The 25,133-nt window shown below is 37.3% G+C and overlaps 1 protein-coding gene across 7 annotated transcripts in view; it reads right to left on the bottom strand.

The window, feature by feature from the left end:
* FAM184A (family with sequence similarity 184 member A) overlaps positions 1–25,133 on the bottom strand; it is an 85,092-nt gene that overhangs the window by 54,166 nt on the left and 5,793 nt on the right. For all 7 annotated transcript variants that reach the window (XM_076333493.1, XM_076333492.1, XM_076333489.1 and 4 more), the window contains exon 2: positions 1,128–1,982. In XM_076333493.1, the coding sequence (XP_076189608.1) occupies positions 1,128–1,982 (855 nt within the window). The remainder of the gene's footprint in view (positions 1–1,127; positions 1,983–25,133) is intronic.

The raw sequence follows: 25,133 nt of genomic DNA on the forward strand, positions 1-25,133 counted from the left end.
TCATATGGTGTGGAATATCCCTTTGGACAGTTGGGGTCAGCTGTCCCAGCTGTGTCCCCTCCCAGCTTCTTGTGCACCCCCAGCCTACCCGCTGGCGGGGTGGGGTGAGAAGCAGAAAAGGCCTTGACTCTGCGTAAGCACTGCTCAGCAGTAACCAAAACATCCCTGTGTTATCAACACTGTTTCCAGCTCAAATCCAAAACACAGCCCCATACAAGCTACTATGAAGAACATTAACTCCACCCCAGCCAAAACCAGTACATACTGAAAATGTGTGCAGTATTCCAGTTACCGCTTCTGAAAATGTCATTGAAGATTTTATAATAAAACAGTTAAAACAAGTCAAAAAATCATCATTTTTCCTCATCTCCCACAAACCTACTTTTCTTAACACCCAACATGTTTAGGCAAGGTAGTCACAAATTATATCTACAAGCAAGACTGCACTGAATACAGAATATTCATTGTATTTATAGCGTCAGTTGTATGACATTCCTGTCAAATACATTTCTGCAAGAAACTCTACAGTCTAGATAAGTGGTTTCTCAACTTTTCTAGCAAGCATTTCACTCCATCAGCATAACATCTCAAATGGTACCAGTCACCAACATCCTCCTTCCCTCCCTGAATCCTTTTTTTTGGGGCGGGAGGGAGGGATCAATATATGTGGAGACCTGATGCAAAGATATTGCTTAGCTTTTTGCCTTTTTTTTTTTTTTTCCTTTCTTTCTTTGCATGGAGGGGAACAGGGTTTGGTCTGGGTTTTTTTGCTGTTCTTTAAGTGGTAACAGTTTTGAGTATACTACACTTTGGATAGTATGACTAGAACAACCAAGTTCTGTTCATAAACAGCTGAAAGGAAGGAGACCAAAACTTTCCCCTGGGTAAGGGCTTCTAGATTCTACTGGAATATAAAGTGGTATTAATTCAGTCTGGGAAAAATAAACACAAAACAAATTTTAAAATATAAATAAATAAAAATTTAGAAGTAGATGATAATCAAGTACAAGTGACAGAAAATTAAGTTTACATGTTCCAATCACCTCAACCTACCAGCCTCACGGAAAGACAGCATAAATAGGAAAAGAAAATTCACAGTCTTGGGAACAACATATCATCAGTCTCACCTGAACATTGTTTTCTGCTGTACCAAGAGCCACCTGAAGTTTTTGGCATTTTTCCCGTAGACTGGCAGCTTCATCCTGGACCATTTGCAATTCAGTTTTAAGCTTTCCCAGGTTCTTCCGTAACATACTTTCCTGGTTTTGAAATTCTTTTCTTAGCTCCACTTCTTTTTCTTTGCAAGCATGTAGACTTTCTGCTGTAAAAAGCTGAGATCTTTTCAAAGAATCAAGTTCATGTTCATAGAAGGACTGTGCTTTGCTGAGTTTGCCTTCATAGTCCTCAATGAGTTTTTTTCTTTCCAGCCTTAACTCTTCAACTTTACTGTTCAAGTCTTCCAGCTCCAGTCTGTGCAATTCCTCTAGCTTTTCTTGCCCCTTACTTAAAGTAGCATTCTGACTCTGTTGAGTCTTCAGAAGTTCTTGAATCTCAAGCCTGTGGGCAGCTCTCAAGTCTTCCAGAGCTGTACGCTTGTCCTTCTCATACTGCACTTGCAACTGTATGAAACTTCGTAGCCTTTCCTCAAATTTCTTTCTGATCTCTTCTACTTCTCTTGACATGGTCACTACACGTTGGACATGCTGAGCTTCTGCACAAAGCTGCATATCTTCAACTCTATCCTTGTAGGCTTCAAATTCTGTCAAGGCCTGATGCTTCATCTTTTTATGATCTTCCAGTGACTCTTCTAAAACCTGGATCTTTCTCTTGAGATCCATTTCTTCTGCAACTTTATTTTTATACTGCAAGATCTTCTCTCTGGTCTCTGCAAGAATTTGTTGAATTTCTTCTTCATGAGCATCCTTAAGGGCTTGGATAGCAGCTTCATGTTCATCATTTTTAGTGTTCAAAGCATATATTACCTATAAACATTAAATAATATTATATTAGAGAAAAGGCATTCTGGTTACCTGTTACATCATAATAAAAAACACCTAGGCACTCTGAAAGTTACTTTGACAATCTGGCATGTTTTCATGATACAAATAAGACACCAAATATTATTATGAATGCTACTGCATAAATGCCATATTAGTCATGACAATCTTGTACATCTTGTAGAATGTTTTTTCTATACTTTTTAACCTATAATTTTCCTGATGAAAGTTTTGCCTTTATACACACGTTGTTGATGTAAATACCGCTGGGAAAAAAGCACATTCAACGCATTGAAAAACAAAACATTTATATTAAGGAATTAAAAGCATAGCCTAAAAAGAAATTTGAACAGATGTTTTCTGTCAGAGAATCACACACAGAGTGTACATTACAACATGAAATTAAATTGGAACAAAATCCAAATCTCAAATTCCTCCTTTCCAAATGCTAACTATTCTTAAACATTTCATTTTAGAAACATACAAAATGCCAGCATTGGTTGTTCTGGTTTGTAAGCCTGATGGCTGCCCAGATACAATTTTGGTTTTGACAGCTTATTGAGTAGGCATCCTGTGTATGTGGATCTCCTGAGGTCTGAGGTCCCTCACTACCTAAGCTCGCCAACTTTTCAGCTAAGAAGTCAGCTGAGCAGAAAAGTAGCTGGCAGGGCAGCCAACAGTTTGGGGAGCCCAGGCAGCTAAGCAGCTCAAGAAGGCTGTGAAACCAGCAAAGCTGCCTAACTTTCAGTGAAAGTTTTAAAGTAACCAGATATATCCTATGAGATGTTTCAACTGGACCACAACATGGTAGGTTGTCTTTTTGGTTTTTAACTAGGAAGTACTCTCACCAATATAGCGATACGGATAAGTACGTGTGTATGCATGCGTATATGTAGATATCAGTGAAGAAACTATTCATGTAATAAGTGGTTTTAATACAATATTTTGTGCTCCGCAAACTCCAGCAAATCCCCACACTTCCCAGATATGTTACAGGCAGCAGAGCTATAAAACACATCTGAACAGAAAAAAAAAGTCTGATTAGTATATTTTGTATATCTTAAAAATGAACAAGAAGCAACAAAAACAGACAACATTCTCTGATTCTCAGCAGCAGAGAATTTAGAAAAAAAGCCTGTCCTTTGGGGATTTTTTTTTTTCCTCTTTTTTTTTTTGTGAGGACAGAACCTGGACTAGTCCTCCGTTAGCATTCAGCCAGGCAATGGAGGAAGACTGCACTAACTTGCCCTCAGGGCCAGGAAATATGAAGAAGGCCCAGGATCACTCTCCTGGCACCAAGCACAGAGCCTCTGTGTTCTGGACTGGAGAAAGTGTCTACAGTCAAGTGTTCAGACAAGTTACAAAGCTCAAAAGAGTTCTCGTAAGTGAAAAAGCAGATTCAAGATTTTGGCCATGTAATATAACAAGCTCTGTTTTCTGGGGGGGGTTTAGGGTTTTTTTTTTTGGTTGGTTGGTTGTTTTTTTAAACAAGAGTCCAGACACTGTATTGTAAATTTTATTATCTGAAATAACAAACACACACCATTCTGTTACCTGTGCCAAAAAACCTAAAAGGGCAGGCTTTAGATTAAAAAAAAAAGGAAAGAAAAAAGTTCTGAAACATTATCAGATGGAAAGAAAAAAACTAAACAGCCTCACTCATCTTTATATAACAAGCAAATAACTTTAAAAAAAAATCACAAAAACCAGTTTAACTTACATTATTCTAATTCAATTTTTCTAACATATGTACACGTTATTTAATGAAAGAGAGGGAAAAAAGAGCTCTTCAATGGTTTTGGAAACTGTTCTTAATGCTGCTAATGCCTCTGCAGGCAGCAGGTAGACTTTTGGCTTTCTTGCTCCCTAAAAAAAAAAAGATTTCCTACTGCAAAAGAGTTTCATGGTTCAGAGACTCAAAAAACTCCTCCAATACATTGCAAAGCATGACAACAAAACCACATGCAATTCCATTAGCAGAATCACAACTATCACTGCAATGCCCTTCACCCAAGGTTTCAACCTTTTATATTCTCATTGTCTTTGGTGATGCCAGCAGTAACTTCTGACCACAAAGCTTTCACCTCCCTTCTATCATCAACACAGTCTCCGCTATTGGATCCCAAAGATTAGTTTCCCTGTCGTTTAAATGGTGTTCAGTGCTCAACTCCTTTGTTCATATAAGAAATACTTTGAAAACTGAAGGTTTGGTTTTTTTGTTTTTTTTTTAAACATACATGCAGTATTTTGCATGAAAAGGCCTTAGTTTTGGTTAGAGAAGCTAGACAGTGTAGTTAAAAAGGTATTATAAAAAACTATCACACTTATGATCAGGTTATTATAATAAGTATTTGCAGAACACTAGGTCAAATCCCATGCTCAAAACAGCCCTTGACTCCTGTCTTTGTGCATGGAAGTGCCATAATGTTGTTCTTTACTTCAGGCAGCGTTCCAGTCTCAGGTTATACAGCACTATAATCTGCAGAAAGTATAAATCGTATAGTATTGTCAAGGGTATTATGATTTGGCAATGGGACCCTCACTGAAAATTCCAAGTGAAAAATAAGCCTATATGCAATGCCGGATTCAGAAGGTATCTTTAAATTCTCATCATCCACTTACTCCACAAAAAAAGCACTGAACATCTACAAATTCAATAAGCACCATTCATTCCTTAAATGAAGGACACAGGTGTCTTATGGAAAATGTAAAAGTAAAATAAAATGCATGCAACTGAATGTTGTATCATAACATATGTTCTTCAGCAGCCTGAATTCCAGCTCTATCAAATTACTCTCTTATAAATCTCAGTATATTTAAAGTAATGGAATAGCTATATCAGATTTTACCTTTGAGAATTTGATGCACTGTATTAGCATAGGAACGTAGAAAAAAAAAAGTCTGTACTAACTGAAGCAAAAGCAACCTAACAGCATTTCAATGAAATGAAAGCAGAAACTGATATACATTGGAACAAATTAATACATTTAAAGTTCTAGCTAAAATAAACAGTTCTTGCTCAAGTAAGTTTCTGAAAATTGAAAGGCAGTAAGGGTGCAAAAGTTGGAGGTGGGCAGATAAAACAGGTTTTGCACTCTCTATTTTCAAATCAGAGGATGAACCATTTCCTAAGCATGCTTGTAAATGCTTTTAAAAATACTAGTAGCTTTTTCAGTACAACTGCATATTACTAAGAAGCATAAACTACTCATTTGAGTAATTCATATTTTTTCCAGCTCCACTCTAAATGCACCATACACATTGCAGTTCTTATCAGGTGACGGAAAAAAAGTTAAATTGTGCTTTACTGTATTTTCAGTTAGCGTATCATTCCAGAGGTACAGACAGAACCGTACTCTATCCAAGAATACTGAGATTGCCAGCTAAAGGCCTTAATACTTTTTAGACAAAACAGTAACATAATAAATCATTAATAAGAATCTACTGAAATACTACATGCCTTGGTCTGAAGAACTACAACAGAGTTAAGTTAGTAACAACAACAGTAATAACCTTTTTTATGCCAGTAATTGAGTACTGGAGGTTTTAGTTACATTCTATGTGGTAAGGTTAAGCAAGACTGTTGCTGCATTAGCTTCAGTGTCTTGAACTACATGTAATACAAACAACAATCAGTGTTCAACACTGTTTGCGGCTGAAGGATGAAAGTTTGACTATTTGGCTGAGAAATATATTTGACTCCAAATCAGATGTTATGGTTTGGAGAGCTGACCAACTCTTGCATGGTCAGCTGCACTTTGGTCATCTGCTCCTGCCAGCAATTTAGTCACGATGGAATGCTTTTCTAATTAAAAATGCGTAATTCACCTTAATACTAGTATTAGGTGCCAAATAGTTTCTGTGTTGCAAAATGTATCTCCAAAAATGCGTGTGGTTCATTCTCTCTAATTTTACATGGACACAGGAACTGATACCTGTGAGAAAAAAAACTTCACTGCACATCTTACACAAACATCAACCTTACATCTCTGGTAAACCTTCATTTTAGACTTAACACGCGGGTCCCTGGGTCAGAGCACTATATTCAGCCTAGTTCAGGTGAAGTGTTGTTCCCAGTGCTGCTGGGGTGCCGCTGCTGCTGCCTGTCAGCACTGGTGCTGTCTGCACCCGCTAGTCTGAAATACCAGAGCCTCCGGAGACACCCCAAGACTTTGTCAGTGCTGCACACCTATTTAATGAACTACACAACTACAGCGCCAACAAGGAATTGCTCGCGCATAACCTGTTAATGATTTAGAACACACGGACCGATGAGCCTGACCTACTCTTGCTCTCTGTGGGTAGGTAAGAGCTGCTAGACGCAGGAAGAAGTAAGGTATACTGGGAAACAGTGACAAGGGTTTTCTAGAGACAAGTCATACCCCACAGATACAGCGGGATGCAAACAGAAAAGTTTAGTCTACAACATCGACGTGAAACATCAGAAAACTCCCAGGCATTATTATGAATTCATTTTTATGTAGAAATGTATCCTCTACTATAGTCCAGAACGATCATAATTTTTGTTACAATGGGTATTGCATTCATTTTTCCCCTTTTCTTCCTGTTGACCAAATAATGAGAAGTATGTTATATTTAAGCATTCAAAATTTATGTATTATGATCAATGAAATGTCCATTTAAGACAAAATGAATAAAAACCAAATTAAAACCCAGAAAAAATTTGTTTTTACTGGACAAATTTCTGCTCCTTAGGACATTATAAAAATACAGTAATACAGGGAAATACTTCAAAGTTATTTATAGCAGTCTTTCAGAAAAGCTGTCCACAATCACCAAGTACATTCTTACAAATGCATTACTACATATGAAGTACACAGCCAATTATAATATAGCATTTTATTCCTTCTCATGCATTGCTAGCCAGACGTTGAACAACACAAGATAAGCTCTGAAGATTTTTTCGTATAATAATCTTTGAAGTTACATTTTTTAATAGGACTTTTTTTTTTTCCCTTAAATTGTAACCAAGAGGCAACTCTGCTCAGAACATTTAATGGGGAAAACCAAGTTATTGCTAAATCTGAAAAAACCCTTTTAAAAGCCGTATTATGTACACCAAAAAATCCCAACCCCAAAACCTATGTATGCCCATGTCTCTCTCTTTTTTGTTTTAATTAAAAAAAAAAAAAAATCCCTTTATCTAGAAAGACCTTTTGTTCCCTTATGGAAAATAGTGCAAATACAGATGCTTTGTCAATCCAGTCCTTTGGGTTGCTGACAACACAACAGAAACAAGCCTAGAACTTTAGGCCAGGATTGCTTCGACATCACAGAAAGGGCGGAAGGCAAGCACTTGCTCTTCAGCTATCTGGTTCACTGCAAGTCTTCTTAAATGCTTGGGCCAGTGCATTAGGGGCACAGCATGATGAGCAGGGAAGAGACAAATATGGTCTGCAGCTGTAAAAGTAGTGCCCCCCGCCAATACCATCTCCCCAGAAAAGCTGGTCTAACTACACCAGTCTTCCTTTGAGATAATATCCACAGAGGGCAAGAACTTGAAAATTTTTCCCCAAAAAATATACTTCCACAGAAAATTTACTATGAAAATATCCTTTAGCTATTCAACAGTCTTCATGCATTAGCTCCATTTGTGCCTAAGTAAAATCTAGTACTTTATTCCTTTAGAAACTCTGAAAACAAGTACCAAATTATTTTTATTACAGCAACAAGCTTTGCAAAGTGATCTCTAGTGTCTTCCGTTTACAATTAATTATTTAGAGAATGATGCCATGAAGTTCAGCATAACGTTCTATTCCTGGAAATAAATTAACAGATTTCCACTTCTACCTAACATTCAACCTTTGAATGAAAACAAACGACAATGATTTTTCACTTTCACTCTTGTTGCTAAACATTTACACTTAATTTTCTATAAAACAGAAGTCTTGATAAATCAGAGGACATGCACTGTTCACTAACATCTAAGCTGATAATTAAACAGGGGGAAAAAAATATTTATTTTGTACTTTCAGGTTTCTTGATGTTCAATATCATATACATAAGGCATAAAGCCTCACAGGGGCACATACAACTAAAGGCACTTTGCTCATGCTGCTAAACACATGCTCCTCAGGTACCTGTAATCTGATGTGCTGATAACCCATTTCTACTTTCTGAACTGCCAAGTACAGATCAGTATGACATTAACTACTTGGCTTACAATCCTTCCTGTGTTTTGTTTATTTGTGTATGACCCACACTGAAGTATCAACTCTTCTTAAGCATTTACCTGAAAATCCCACTGGTTGAAAAGATCCGCTTGCATTTACAGCTCAGCCTATTTATAAATGATTACAGGGCCTGTACCTTAAAATTTAATTATCAGAAAAAGGCATGCCACATTCCAATTAATTGTGGGGTAGGAGATGTCCTCACCTGAAGAACAGATACAGAGCATGTCTCGGCACAGGGACAGAATGGCCAGTGTGCCCAATTCGGTCATTCACTGTTGCTTCTTTCCCCTTCTCCTAGAGTTGTACCAGACAACAAATGAGAGGCTTTCTGGGAGCTAATCAGGAGCTTTATGTTACAATAGCCTATCTTAGAAATATGCACTTCATTCAAATCCAGGAACAGGAATAACCATTAACAAGCCAACCAGGTAACAGAAATCAAAACCACGCCAGCAGGTAAATCTACAGCTGTAGAGCACTCTGCAATCAAAGATTCAACATGACAACAGGTATTCAACAGGTAACATTGAGCATGTTACCTGCACCGCTTTTTATAGACCAACATGCTGAGCAACACCAGGAAGATGGGGTTCACAAGTTCAGAAGCCATGCAGCCTGCTGCCAGGAGTCAAGAGTGGTTTAAAGACCAGTCAGGTCTCTGGGCTGGGACACAATAACATGCTACCTTCCAAACGATTTTAGCAATCGCTAGTGAACCGAGACACAGTTCGCCCATTACAATGGGCAGAGTGGGCAATCAGGCTATGTTGCTCTTTCTGCTCTAGCAGCTGAGTGTCTCCGAGACAGGGTCTCCCCAGTGGAATACTCCCTTAGGGGGACAAAAGGGGATTTGACAGAGACATTAGTGCATATGTGAGGCTGACAGAAATAGATACTTGGGGGAAACTCCATTCCATTCAGTACAGCAAGGTCTCTGACTGGATGTGTGGGGTCCACTGCAGAACAGATGGCATCCTGCTATGGTTAGTAGAAATTCCGTTTTTTTTCTTATATGAGTATCCTTGGACGTGCTGCAGAAAATGGACAAGTGGCGTATTTTCCTCACCCCAACAAATTACAATGGAGCAAAGGAATTTGTACCAGTGATGACTTAAGGCATGCTAGATAACTGTACCCAGGTTTCTGAGGAAGAAAAGAGAGAGGAAATAAGGGCAGATATCACTTACAAATATTTATCAATATACAATAAAAAAATAGGAGCCCTTGGATCTAGCTTTTCCCTTCCAGAAAACAAGGCAGTAATTATGGAAGGCACATGATGTTTGATGGAAGGGAAAAAGAGGAAAAATTACTTGCCAATATGCAACTTAGATTGTCAGTTTGGGGAACAGGTGAACTTGTTATTCCTGTTAAGACAAGGAGAAGATAGAAGAGCAGAAGAAAGGAGAATAAATATTAGATACAACATGCATTAGACGCAACATGCAGGCCCTATTATCCTGAAATATTCTAATTTCATTTTCAGGATTTTCATAGCAAAGTTACTTAGAAAACAAGCAAACAACTGAAACACTGATGAAATACAAGTTCATTTCATAAAGGTTTTTAAAAGAATCACGGCCTGGCTAAGGCATGACAGACAGTCACAATGCTGCACCGCCCAAATACAATACAACCTTCAGAATATCTTCAGTTGAGGGAAAAACTCAGGTGCAAAGCAAGCAGATGTGATGTCACACAAACAAGAAACACAGATTAAATGGGAAGAGCTATTTGAAGATAAAAGCACACAACTAAGACATGGGTTGGATATTCAGTTGAATAACATTAGCCACTGACTAGATGTAATGTCTAAGATGCCCATTAAAGAACGCTGCTACTGGCCAGATTCAATTTCACTAATTTTCAGGAATAAAATATCCCAGAATTATCTGCACAATCTTGAACCAAAACGGTTTTTACAGGAGGAAAAAGTAGACTTGAAGACCTTGACAGAAAAATGAGAAGCAGCTGGATATAGGTAAAGCACACCTTTTTACCATAAACCAAATTATACAGGACTATTTCCCCAGTTATAGGGGAGACATCACCACTACTGCTTTGTAGGACCTGGCACATCATCTCCCACTTGGCTACTACATGACATCTATTTCTGAGAGAAATGCTCAGCTGTTCTACACTTGCATTGCTGGCTCTAACGGAGTTACGTAAGTTTACAGTGTTCAGCAATCCAATTCTGTACATTCATATTATGCTGTTCTCAACTACAGTTATTTCTAAGCAGTATATTACCTGCATGATTAAGGGACATTTAGTTTTGTTAACTGTGTATAAATTTGCTTTCTGTGCCAAAGTGTAAAACCAACTTGCAGAATAAGTCAGAATAGACTTTAATGTAAGTTTAAATCTGATTATGACATAAAAAATATTTTCACGATGAGAGATTTCAATACAGCCCAAGAACACATTGCAGAAAGACTGTCATGAAAGACGAAAAGTGTTTAAAAAAAAAAAGCTTCAAAAGTTAGTCAGAATGGGAGCAATTACCAGCAGAAAATAGTTTAAGTGTTTCATAATGTCTTCTTAGAAATCAGTACTTATTTTTCAACTTGGCCAATACCTGTAAATCAAGCTAAGCAGCCCTAAACCACTTACTTGCTTAATTGACAAGGAGAGCTCTGCTATACAAACGTTATCAAAATACGGCAGTTCTTTACAAAGCTTCTCAGACTACTTCAACACTATGACTTAAAAATTATGTGATTCATCCTGTATCATTGGATCATATAGTGTTGTTTCAGAACTACATTACAGAAAAAATAGACGCAGTATTTCCATATGCTTTAATCACCCGCTAGCCATAGTAAGGTGCTCCTTTCCTTTTTCAATTTCTGTATTTTGTATCATCAAATTACATGTTAATGGTCACTCAAGCCACAGTTAATGAAGCTGGCAATTTTTTTCCAAACTTAAATCTCATTCAGAAATTTCCCTCCCTCCCTCTCTGCATTTACTTTTTTTTTTTTTAAAGAGGAAAACATACTTTCTAATTCACTGCTGCACACTTTTTTTCCTTTTCTTAATAAAAAGCAATTCGTATTTCTCCTTGAAAGAGCATCCATATAAGAAAAGAAAATCAGTCTTCTGGTGCAAAATATATGAGAGATGGCACTTAAAAAGTGAGTTTTCTTCAGTGGGATCAAATGGCTTAAAGGATGACATTCACTGATATTGAAGTGACGAGAGCCTAAAAGGATGAATAGAAGTTGAAGTTTTCTGCAAAAATATTTCAACAACAAATCCATCACACATACAGAGTCTTAATTTAGAGTGAAAACACATTCATATAAAAGGAGTAACATTAGTCAGCTGATTCTATTTATTGTCTGAAAGCAAAACTTAAGTTCCTCTATTTTGTTCTAAAATCAATCCTTTTTCTGAAAAGGACACTATAAAAATGTCTAACACAGTATCATTTATGTCAATATAATTGCTGTTCTAAGTCCCTTTTTTTTTTGGCTAGACTTGGCTAAATTATTCTTGATACAATCACATCTGTACTTTCACCAGCTTTATTTTTAATCAGAAAGAAATACTTAAGTCATGTAGTTATTTGTACTAGATAGAAAAATAAGTCATAAGACTCAAAATAGTCCAGAGCCTAAAAAATTACTGTCCTGTTTCCTTCAAAATCTATTTCCCTAATTTATCATTCAAGCAGAATTTCATTATAATTCAAGACTAAAAATTTATTCTTAAATCTTAATCTATTCCACCTTCAAACCTAACTCCCTATTAACTTTAATCATCTTCACATTTTTGAACCTTTAGTTTTCACTAGATGTTTATGATGAAAAGCTGTCTGGTCATTGACTGCTTTTGGATTTCTCCATATATGGCCTAGCTAGAAACATGTAGTTTTTAAATAACTAAGAGTATGTAAGACAAGTTGTCTTGCCTTTTAAGAAAAAATAATTTTTGTGGAAGTACTCACTAATATTGGAAACTGAAGCTAGAATTAAAAACTTTAACTATTTAGAATGAAAGGGATTTGTTTTTGTCTTTTATTTGGCAAGGGGGGAGGGGAGAAATCAGGGGTGGTAGAGACAGAACAACCACTGTGGAAATGTAAAGTAAAATGAAGCATCTCCATTTCTAAATCTGCTCTAGAGGATACCCAAAGCAGTATTTTTGAGTGCCATCACCTGAAAACGACACAAGTATTTTTTGGAATAAATTGTAAATGAGGTTGACACTAAAGAAAGTTGATCTCTTTTCCTCTTAGTTTGCTTATAAACCTGAAATCAAGGCATAGTCAGCATTGTTATCACTTATACATGCTATTACTCATTCTTACAGATGAGTCCTCGAGCGTTGAGCAGATGAAAACATTAGCAGAAGGTTTCTTGTATTCTGTCTCCCCAAAGAAACAGCAGTACTATATGACAAGCCAGAGAAAAGGTCTTCCCAGTTTCTCTCCCCCATCAAAACAAAGTTCATTTTCACGCTCTCTCTGCCTGCAGGTCTTTTCCTCTCAACGCTTGATCTATTTTGATTCCTATTTCCTCAAGAACTTCTGCAGATTCTGTGCAATTCCAGTATCTAGTGCAGAAGGGACCAGTCAGACGCAGCCTCTATGGAGCAAAGAATTCCTCACCAGTAGATTGAATGGCACACTGGAAAACAAGTCCATTTCTTGCTCATAATTTTCTCTCCACTTTCCAGGCTTGGTTAAGAGAAGGAAAGGCGTGGAGCCTTCCAAACACGTATGCAGCTATGCAGGAAAGAAGCATTAGTGAAAAGCATACACTGCAAGACTCCCAACTCGGTATTTTTAACTGCAGCATTTTTCACTTTATGGAAGGCCTTAACTACAAATCATCTCTGGAATTTTAATGGTAAATGCTAATTTTCCAGAATGAAAAAAGGGAACTCCAACCAGACACTTGTCTATTCATGGAATTTTTAACAACTGTAGAAGAATTTAAGCCACTTCCCCAGAAATATCATACTACCTTGAAGTAATTTCCCTTTCTCTGAAAAAAATGATCCCAATTTTAACCAGAAAAATAAAATTCATCTTCAAACTAAGGATTGATCACTAAGCTTCCACTCTTTTTTTTTTTTTTTTTTTAGGTTATAGGAGCAAAACCATACAGTAAGCAAAGAAGGTGGCACAGTCACTTTTGCTCAAATCACACCACTTGACGGTCCAAGTTTATTCTCAAAGTTCAGCCTGAGATGAATCTAGGACAAGTTTGCAGTGGCCCACTGGGATACTTTCCAGTAACCTACAGGTATCTGTCATACAATGAAAAACATTCGTAATTCCTAGCTACCTCTCAGTATTTACACACACTGGCTATTAGTTTTGCCATTTCACACCAACAACGTAAAGGTTCAACACATTAACTATTACAGAAACAACATGTATACGGAATCACAGAAGGGCTGAAGTTGGAAGGCCCCTCCGGAGGTCATCTAGTCCAACTTCCCTGCTCAAAGCAGGGTCAGCTAGAACAGACTATGCTGAGCCTTGATCAAGTGGGTTTTGAATACCTCCAAGGAAGTAGACTCCTCAACCTCTCTGGGCAACCTGTTCCAGCATTTGACCATCCTCACAGCAAAAGAAGTGTTTTCTTATGTTTAAGTGGAATTTTTTATGTTTTAGTTTGTGCCTATTGCCTCATCTTTTCATGAGGCACCACTAAGAGTATGCCTGCTCAGTCTTTTTTACTCCCTACCATCTGGTATACACACACATTCATAAGATCCCCCTGAGCCTTCTCCAGGCTAAACAGTTCCAGCTCTCTGCCTCTCTTAGTATGACATATGGCCCAGTCCTTTGATCATCTTAGTGGCCCTTTGCTGGACTTGCTCCAGTATGTCCATGTCTCTCTCGTACTGGGGAGCCCAGAACTGGACCCAGCACTCCAGGTGAGTCTCACCAGTGCCAAGTAGAGGGGAAGGATCACCTTCCTTGAGCTGCTGGCGACACTCTTTCTAATGCAGTCCAGTATGCCACTGGCTGCCTTTGCCACAAAGGCACATTGCTGACTCATGTTCAACTTGCTGTCTACCAGGACCCCAGGGCCTTTTCTGCAAAGCTGCTTTCCAGTCAGTCGATCCCAACCGTGTACTTGTTATTCTGCCCCAGACGCAGGACTTTGCACGAGGTTCCTGTTGGTGCACTTCTCCAGCCTGTCCAGCTCTGAATAGCAGCACACCCATCTGTTTTACCAACCACTTGTCCCAGTTTTGTATTGTCTACAAACGTGCTGAGTGTGCATTCTGTCTCATCATCCAGGTCACTAACAAAGATGTTAAACAGTACTGTCCTCAGTATCCGCCTCTAGGGTACACCATTAGTGACTGGCCTCCAACTGGGCTTCATGCTGCTGACCACAACACTTTAAGCTGAGCAGTTCAGCCAGTTTTCAGTCTACCTTAATGTCTACTTGTCTAGGACACACCCGGAGAAAACACACAGGCACATGACAAACAGCAGTGAAGACATATCTAATTTTAAATTTCCTATAAACAGTCCCACAAAAAAAGACTGAATACACTTTTTTCCCTAGTCTCTAGTCTATCTATCAAGATACTTAAAGTTTGTGCAGTTCCTTCTACCACAGGTTTTCTGAACCATTCAATTAAAAAGAAAAAAGAAAGATTGTATATACTTAAGTAGGAAAATTGTAGTATCTCCATTAGAAACCTACAAGAAAACTGATGTCCTGGTAAAAGCATACAATTATATTGCTTTGTCCTAAAGCATTTCTTTTCCATTTCTCCCATTAAATACAGTAAGGGGAATCCCTGTGGCTCCTCAACCTGAACACTCAATTATCAGTCCAACACCTGTATTTTCTTATTATGGTTATCCAGTGTCCTGGTTTCAGCTGGGATAGAGTTAATTTTCTTCCTAGTAGCTGATACAGTGCTGCGTTTTGGATTTAGGATGAGAACAATGTTGATAACACACCGATCTTTTAGTTGCTGCTAAGTAGCACTTACACTAGTCAAGGACTTTTCAGCTTCTCATGCCCTGCCAGCAAGAAGCTGGGAGGGGGCACAGCCAGGACAGTTGACCCAAACTGATGTCATGCTCAGTACATAAACTGGGGGGATTTGGCCGGGGGGCCGTGACCGCTGCTCAGGAACTGGCTGGGCATCAGTCGGCGGGTGGTGAGCAATTGCATTGTGCATCACTTATTTTGTATATTCTTTTATCATTATTATTATTATTTTCCCTTCCTTTTCTGTCCTATTAAACTCTCTTTATCTCAACCCATGAATTTTACTTTTTTTTCCGATTCTCTCCCCCATCCCACTGCGGGGAGGGGCAGGGGAGTGAGCGAACAGTTGTGTGGTGTTTAGCTGCCTGCCGTGTTAAACCACAACATCCAGTTGGATCTAATCTTCCAGAGAGCTACACTAGTGAATGTTCTTAAAAAGCCATCCTATGCAATTGTAATAAAGGCTTCTACTGTTGCTTCTGTTCGGCAACTGGAATACAATGTGTTTATTTTAAGACTATTTAAATTGTAACTATTTACTAGATTTGCCTCTTCTACAATACTTACTTTATTCCACATTAAATGGGAGATGTTAACTCCTACTGTTCCAGCAATTCATCATACAAAAGTACACAGGTATATCTGTTCAGAATTTTTCACCTCCAACAAAAATTCCCCTGATGAGTCAGCCAAACAAGGATCTTTGTCAAGGCTTCAAGTGTTGGGCATGAAGAGCTATCCTAAGAAAAAAAAAATCTGTGGTACCTAATATGATAGAGAAAGAGGATTAGAGGAAAACCAAGAAGTCTTCTTTCTTCAACATACGTAAAAAAATTATTTTGAAAATCCAGCAGTTGAGAAAATAGTGGAAATTTTAAATCAAGGATTTACAATATAAATCACATATAAGTAGAATTGAAAAAAAAAGTTACTGAGCTCTTGTGTCCAACTTCACATTAAATAATTAGCTCAAGGCCTCCGGCCTCGAGGTAAGTACAGGTCTGTATCACGCACGTGTCAGTTTACATATATATTCAGCCTCTCAAACAAATGTGCCTAGTTCTGACTACTACTGTAAAAATCTCCATTTTTATATGAAAAATGAAATTAAAAAAATGAGCTAAGTTGGTGACATATTGCAAAATACACCATTAGCTAAGTGAAAATTTAAGGATGATCTGAGTAAGCCATACACAAGGAACACATTCATAGAATACTGAGAAATTATTCTGAGGCACATTTTAAGACTATTCTATGTACAACACAGCTTCCAGTACACCAGTTTTAATTCCATAGAATTATAAATGATGTCTTAACTTGTTAAGAGACAGTACAGAACAATTTGCTTTGCAGACTAAAACATTAGCAGTGGACAACCAATTTGCTGACGTTTTCTAATACTTTTTCAAAGTTCAATTTCAACTTAGATAGCAAATAGCATTTATGCTTTGGTTTGTTTGTTTTGGTTTTTTGTGGGGTTTTTTTTTTTTTTAATAATAGCACTCTTAAAAACCAGTAAGCACAAGTATCTCCAGCAATTAATGCACTCTTCTTCCTGTAACACAGTCAGGAAAGATTCTAATAAAGAGGACAGATTTTGATACTTAGCTTTCTGTTCTGCTTTTAGCAGATCCTCTCCCTAATTCTAATCTATACTTAAAGAGAACTTCCATGGCTTTCTCCCTATAGTTTAAGGGTTAGAAAGGCTGTGTACACTACAGCTTCCGAAACAACATCTCTTCCATGAAACTGTAAAGTTATTTATGATTAAAAAAACATTACAAATGAACAAGCTTAGTGCATACCAACAGAGCTATGTACATTTCAGAAATGTCTCCTTTTACAGATAAAAACTTAAATAAATGCTTGCACTTGTTAGTTTGCCGTAGGGTTTTCATTAAGTTCCTAATATACCTCCTACATTTTGGGCAGTCTTCAATCACAGAACCAGGGTATAAAATGCACTAGAACTCAATGCAGAGTTTCCAACAAATTAATTGAAGTGCCATTAAAATGAAACATTAGTGATACCAGTGTATCATAATAAAGAAGGAACTTATCCGCCCAGCCCTGAACATAAACATTCCAAAAAGAAGCAAAAAGCAGTAATGGACTGATTACCAAAGTATTAAGTAAACATAAATCCCCTTGCACTTACCATGAACTAGACTTACTTTCTACTCCATTACAAAAAACCCCAAGAACCGACACAAGCTAAAGAAACCTGATCATCTGAGTTTCTCAGGTCACGTAAAAAAAGAAAACTTTAGCTTTCAATGCTTTGTGAACATCTGCAAGGAAAGCAATACAAGCTGCTTTACAAGGCTCTTAAGCTACATTACATAGAAGATTCATGTCTGGTAATACTATACTATCCTTCAGAAAGCAAGATATGAAATGAGCTGAAGCTCTCTAAGCCATATCCCCCATATCCTATACATATTGAGAAGTGGAACTTGCATTGTAGGTTCAGCTTCCACCCTGTCCAGTTGCCTGAGAATAGGCAAAAATTACCTAAAAAGAATCTATGCCTTCTACTGTACTACATGGTTTCTGTCTCAAAGCAATGTAGTTCTCTTTAAGAAAACAAGCATAAAGAAGGTATAAACCCAGGTGGAGGTGTAACTGCCAGGAAATTAATCTGTTTCAACATCTGATACAGCCTACTGGGACTCTCAGATTGCCTTTATAAATGGTGCGTTACCTGCTAACACAAGCGTATAAGTCAAACACAAGTATCTAACAAAAGACCAGCTATACATTATACCCCGAGCTGTCATGCAATAAATCAGTGACTTGAATTAGAAAGTCAAATTAACCCAACTACTTCAAGCATGCTTATTTCCACAGAGATTGAAAATTCCACTGTGATAAAAGACAATCTTGGAAAAACAGTCTTTCACAGCTCTCTAATGAACAGGATTAGCTTAGGTGTTCATTCTGCATACAACTTGAATCAACTATTTCCTCCTGTTACAGACTGGTTTAGCATATACTTGCAACTGCAACTCAATGCCCTTGTGCTGGGAGAGGTGTGGCAGTACCAACACCCAATCAAAACCCCTTTTCAGTTCTGGGACGTTAGCCGCTACCAGTCAGGCTATGTCAGAAACAACCACTACAAATCTGTAGTGCAGTTAGCTTTAGGCAATTTCCTAAGACAGTTAAATCTTGAGAAACATACAGAAGGAAAAGAAGAGGAAGGAAAGGAAAGGAAGAAGAAGAGGAAGGAAAGGAAAGGAAGAAGAAGAGGAAGGAAAGGAAAGGAAGAAGAAGAGGAAGGAAAGGAAAGGAAGAAGAAGAGGAAGGAAAGGAAAGGAAAAGAAGAAGAAAAAGATTTAGCGACAGATATACAAATTCCCAAATCTGCCTCCTGGTGAGAAAGAATCCCATTTACTCTCTAATCCTCTATCTAGAATATAGTTGTTGCATCTGCTATATGATTAGACATTAAATTGCTGCAAGGAAAACAGGATAGGCCAAAGGGCTACTCCCAAGTTGTGTTTTAGTCTCCCAGCTGCATTTCCTTACAGATTTATTTCTTTAATATTTGCATATTTGATTTGAGCCTTTCAGGTATAGAGATCCCTACAAGAATTTAAGGTAGTATGTTTGTATTGCATCTGTTTGTGGGTATTTAGACTCAGTGAAACAATGCACTGGAAAGTTCTCAGAGCTGAGCAACTGACTTTGCATTGAGGAGATAACAGTAGTTTGCCCTTGGCAAAACAAACAAACAACATAGCAAGGATCTTCACTCTACAAGAATTGTTCCATATACAAACCAATGAATTTTCTCTCGGCAGAGTGATATTAAGTTCAAAGCTTCCCAAAACAAAAAGTAGCACCACCTAAGTGGACAAACAGGGTGAAAAAGGTAGTCATCTTACAGACCTGTATCACTGTTTTTGATTAATTATCAAAATAAATGTTTTTAAGTAGTATATAATTTCGAGATGCAATTTCCTCTTCTTCTGAGGACTACAAGGGCTTTTGAATATAAGATACTCTAGGCAACACCCAGAAATAGAATACATACCTTTAATGAATTTTAAGACATGACAACTGCATTTCCAACTTTTTAAAAATCCTGAAAAGGTAAGTATGCAATTATTTCAGAACAGAATTAAACCAAGTATAAATCCTGAAGGAAATAATCAAGTTTTGTGTTGTATATTCTGTAAGTCAGCTTTAGGAAATCAAACTTGAACCCCTCTTTTAGAGTCTTGACAATGTGAATAAAATGCTGCTGCTCATTTAAATATTCTCAAACATTTCTGAATTTGCTAACTGACAGAACTCCCTGAAAAATACTTAGTGCTTGTTTTTATTTTCACTTCCTTGTCTTTTTGTCAGGCTTTTGGGAAGCCACTATGAAATGGCACGGCACACATTTTCAGATAAATAATGCACTGCACTTACCTTCACAGTGTTCAGTGTAATCAATGTTATAACTGACTACATTGACTACATAAAAGGAGTGGGCAATTGTAGTTATACAAGTTGGGCCTCTAAAGAGATCTTGCTAGTAGGAAAACGTACCGGTTTGCATAAGAGGAAGTAAAACTTACTCGCTTTTGACACCAGTGCCAGTGAAGCGGAAACGTCGAGGCGACCCTACGTTCAGCACCACGGAGAGCGGCAGGCGACCGGCGCGCCCTACGTTCAGCACCAGGGAGAGCGGCAGGCGCCTGGCGCCCCGCCGCGCCCTGCGTTCAGCACCACGGAGAGCGGCAGGCAGCAGGCGCCCGCCGCGCCCTGCGTTCAGCACCACGGAGAGCGGCAGGCGCCCCGCCGCGCCCTGCGTTCAGCACCAGGGAGAGCGGCAGGCTGTCACCCTCCCCGGCCTCCGCGGCAACGGAGCAAAACGGGGCAAGAGAAAAATTCAACAGAGTTCCAACACAACCGACAGGCAAAGCGTCGGACGAGGCTCCGCTGCACAAGAAAAGCACGTACAGCCTCAGACTCCACTAAAATACATATCATGTTCTTCGATAAAATCAGTTCTTGCAGACAAACTTGAGGCTACTTTCAATTCTTTGACAAACTACTGGGTTTTTATACTTCCCAGAAGAGATAATTTTCTTTATTTCTTTTTGTACACTTCAACAAATTCTTCCCTTTTCTGTAAGAACCCCTTTCCTATACATGAGAACAGAAGAGGCTCAAGAATTAGTAGCAAATCTAGAGTCAAATAGTCAGGACTTCAATAAGATTTTTTTTAAGGGGCCACGTTTACCAGAATTTCAGATAGGCACATACAGAAGCATATATATTTTATAGTGAGAGGACATGTTACTTCTGTCTCCAACTTTGACAAACTAACAGTTTTCTGAAAGCATGAAATTTAGTTTCCCTCAGGAACAGGGAGCATAGGCCCATAAGAAAAAAAAAAAATTAAATTGCCATTAGAGAAAAAAGTCTATTACACAAACAGCTATGTCCAAAAAAAAAAAAATTCTGGGATTTGGAATATAGTTTATTCTAGAGTATCAACTCATAGCTATGGAAAATAATACAAACCAACAGAAGATAAACTTGCTTCAGGCTTTTTGCTTGTACAGAAGGTGCGAGGATACTTAACATAGCAGTGCCTGCCCAAACATAAATGACAAGAGTTACAATCTATGCGTTAGGTATTTGGAGGTAAGGCAGAATATACCCAGTACACCAAATTGTGAATGGTCTACGCTGTAGATTGAAAAGGTACACACGGCAAAGCATGAAGCAGAGCATGGAAATAAAGAAAGGCAAGACAAGAATCATGGGAGTAGAAAGAATGGCCACAGAATATTCCCAGACCAGCTCAAAGACACAAACTGATCTTCATGTCAAAGTCCACTCTCTGTTTTAGGACACATTTTCGCAAATGCCATCTCAGTATAAAGGAAACAGCCATATGCTTTCAAAAAGGAAAGAAAAAAAGGACTGACTGATTTTAATGACATAGGAACTTAATGGAACTATAAGTCAACGCTATAATGTTAGATACAATATGGAAAGCTAGTGAACAATGCAACCAAAATAATGGATCAAAAATTTCAAATACAGTTTTACAACTCACTGGCACAACACAAAAAGGGTTTTTTTTTAAATAAGTAATGTAAGTAGTATGCATTACTTATGTTGGCAATACAGGTTAATGTTGGAAAGACAGACATACATAGATTTTTCAAGGTGTTTCAAATTTTTTGTTTAGCTTGTAAACATATCCTTGATTACTTATTACTACCAGCTACAAATAAATTGTATTTTTTAAAGTGTGAAACCTGTACATATAATTACACAAAACAGATAAATAAATAAATTTTAAAAATCAAGTCCTTTTCCCTAATCTTTATTACAGAAATAGTTTACCACTATTTTAGTTTGTTAAATTTTAGAAGGACAGTCATAGAAGATTACTGAAATACATTGTAGTACAACCTATCCAGACATATCAGCATCCACACTGCAAAATACTAGATCTGAGAAGGCAGTGTCAGACACCCTTTACTAGAAGTTATAGCTTTCAATCATGTTGTAAGCAAAAACATTTTCAAATAAAAACAACCTCTGGACTATAGCACACCTGTTTTCTAAACACATTACAATTCAGGTTTCTAGAAATGAAATTTTAGGAAACTGTCTGGAAAGATTACTTCAATCTCATAAAAATGAAAACAGAAAGCAAGTATTTCTTACAATCACATCATACTTGTTCTTTTAGCTAAAAGGTTGTCTTTCATTTAACGGGAGCATCTTGAACAAGGAGGACTTCATGAACTTTTTAGCAGTAGCTATTTTTAAAGGCTGTCATTTTGAGCCTAACCAAGCGACAATCTCAACAAAAGGTTGTTCTTCCTCATAGCCTTCTAGATTCAGTTAAAAAAGCCTGACCGATGAAACAGAACCAGGTAATATGCATTAAGTAGGACAAGACGGTGAATAGCTTTAGACTGTTTTTGTTTCGTCTGGTTATTTTTGGAATGCAATGCCTTTGGTTATTGCTATGACATCAGTCATTAGAAGAATACATAGAAGCCTGGCTTACTACTGCCAAACTTGTATCAGCCAAGAGACATACACATCTGATTTCATAATGTTATGTTGAGATTTGCTGGGTTTATTTAGCAGTAAGCCTGCAAACAGCAAGAAAAAGTTAGTGACTATTTAAGGTAATGCCTCCCTCCTCCACACAGCTAACAGGAGAGTAAAGTTTTTGATGGAGACGAGGAGAGTGGGGCGGGGAAACAATAGTATCACTGACAGAATTACTATTTTTATTAAAGCCAAAGCCTGAGTTTAGAGAATGAGATATTGAAAGAATGTCAGTGGTTAGGAGCAACTTAAGGCTGGAAGTTACTGTACCGACATATTTACTTATGACAAATAACATTTCTACACGTGTATTAGATGCAGTATGCATCTAATTGTACTTCTAGACACTAAAAAAATAAAGTATGTGTGACCAATAGGTTGCATGACAATACAGAAATATCCAAATACAAACAATGCTGTTACTAAATACAGTTTTACAGTGTTTGAAGAAAGTACTATATAGAACCACTATAACTAAGATTAAATTGCAATATGACTTTTTCTAAAGAAAGTGATAAGACTCATCATTTTGAAACAACTTCCTTGCACTTCATGGTATTCCAGACACTTAAAAAAAAAAAAAAAAGAAAAAAACCCCTGTCTTCTGCTGATACATTTTATAAGACTTGACAAATCAAAACTCTTTGCAGGACTGAGTAATTCAAAGTGCTGTGTCCATGCTAATTTACAAGTGTACAGAGAAACTAATCTATAAACACCTTGTACAATTACATAGAGTTCAGCCATTGATTTTCTTTTTCAAATATACATAAAAGACTCTCCTGTTTACAACTTCTGCATCTGGAGCAAAAGCATTTCAGTATTATGTTCTTAACTCTGAACTGGCACTTTCTTGATTTTATCTGAATCAAATAACAGCAAAATCCTTCTTTCATAATGCAGCACTTATCTGAAAACTGTTACAACAGCAGCAAAAAAACCCAAAATCAAACTAAATTTCAGAATTTCTTAATTTTTTCATAGGATTTATATCATCATATGTAAAAAGCAGCTAAAGGTTGACAGATTTTAAACTTTACGGATGTTGTCATATCAGGATTCATTTATGTCCTCCTGCATGTTCTTTCTTCTTTTTAAGTTTTGACATGTTGATAACATTGAACTTTGTACTAAAATCCTCATCTTTCAGGTTTTCTTTAAATACCCTTAATGTACTGATGTATCAGATTTAACAGCTGAAGTACATATCAGAGTGACAACATCTAACAGTTTTCCAGCTCCTTGTAATTCTGTATTATTTAATTATAGCAATAAATAAGAATAAACATAGAGCAAGAGGATACACGTAGAATCATTTAGGTTGGAAAAGACCGTTAAGATCATCAAGTCCAACCGTAAACCTAACACTGCCAACTCCACCACTGAACTATGTCCCTAAGTGCCACGTCATATTATTCATCCTCTCCCCCAATTCATCTGTTCTTCATTTTGATTATTCTTTTGGATGGTTGTAAAATATGGGGGGGAAAAAAAACAAACAAACAATCTCAGAGAAGCTAATATATGCACGAGCATATTAAAGAGGCATTTTAGACTAGTACCTTATGTGAATGTGTGAACAGTTTTTCAACAACATCACACTTTCAATTACACACACATACAGAAAATATCTTTAGAACATTTAAGCTGTCAGTGGTCTCAGAAGAACTCTGAGTTAGTAGTCAACCATTAAGACTATGCGGGTGGAGAGGAAAGGAATTTCATTTGAGTAATTTTTTTTTATATTAAAAATATTTCATTCTTGTCCTACTTCTTTCTTCTTGACGTCTTGTGACAGAAGACTGTAAAGTCATTGATCTAATTCACACATACTACAACACTGAGCTCTAAAATACACCCTTATCAGGTCCATATAGCACTCCTACAGTCTCACCTTATAGGTGTGCAATGATAATGAATGGAAAAAGCATTCGAGGGATACTTTGAAAACCTCAGGACCATGTATCAGAATAATAAACTTCGTTCAGCTAGTCCTGATTAGAAAAAACCAGCATTAAATAAGAGTTCCCAGACTTCATATCAGGACTGTCAACTTTTTTTTTTTTTAAAGATCCCTGATCTCTTCTTTCAGAGACAAAGAACATATTAACATGTTCCATAATTTTTGTCCCACAAAACATGGAAGGTAAGAAAGACCTCTTCAGCTCTAAATTAGAAGCCACAGCTGCTTTAAAGCAATTCTAAATGCTTCAATTAGCAAGTATTCAGATAAAGACAATAACTGCTGATTTTATTTAAGGTCTGAAGAAAATTTTGAGAGCCTGAAAGCTCTACTTACTTTTTCTGAACTATACCAGATAGTATTAAAGACATGCCATTTTTATCCAGTCCTATCTTTGTCCTTACACCATCGTGGGTACAGAAAACTTCTCTTCTGTGAATATCCCTTGCTAAGACCATAACCACTGCAGAATAAGGACATAGTCAGAACATCACATGGGCAGAGTTAGAAAGGGAAGATGGAGAGACTATACTAGCATGATTAAAAAAGAAAAATCTAGATAAAATCTAGAAAAATTCAGATACCTGCTTCAGAAATATCATCTCTCTAACTTTCTCGGTTCCTACCTTCAGTCTCTTCTTTCTTAGAGGACTTAATTCAGCTATCTTTGGAATAATTAACACAAAAATTAAATGTCTCCAGATAAATGTAAGAGAATTGAATATCTAATACTACATTTTCATATCTTCTAGTCCTTGAAAAATGTTTTTATGTAATAACAAAACATAACATTTATTCCCACATTACCAGTCAGAAGCATATGCAAAAATTTTGACATTCAAATATGTACTCAAATCACACCCACCTCTAAAATTTCAGTACTTTTCATGCAATCCTAGAACTGTTAGCAAATACT

Source organism: Aptenodytes patagonicus, chromosome 3 (genome assembly GCF_965638725.1).
Source record: "Aptenodytes patagonicus chromosome 3, bAptPat1.pri.cur, whole genome shotgun sequence".
Lineage (NCBI taxonomy): Eukaryota > Metazoa > Chordata > Aves > Sphenisciformes > Spheniscidae > Aptenodytes > Aptenodytes patagonicus.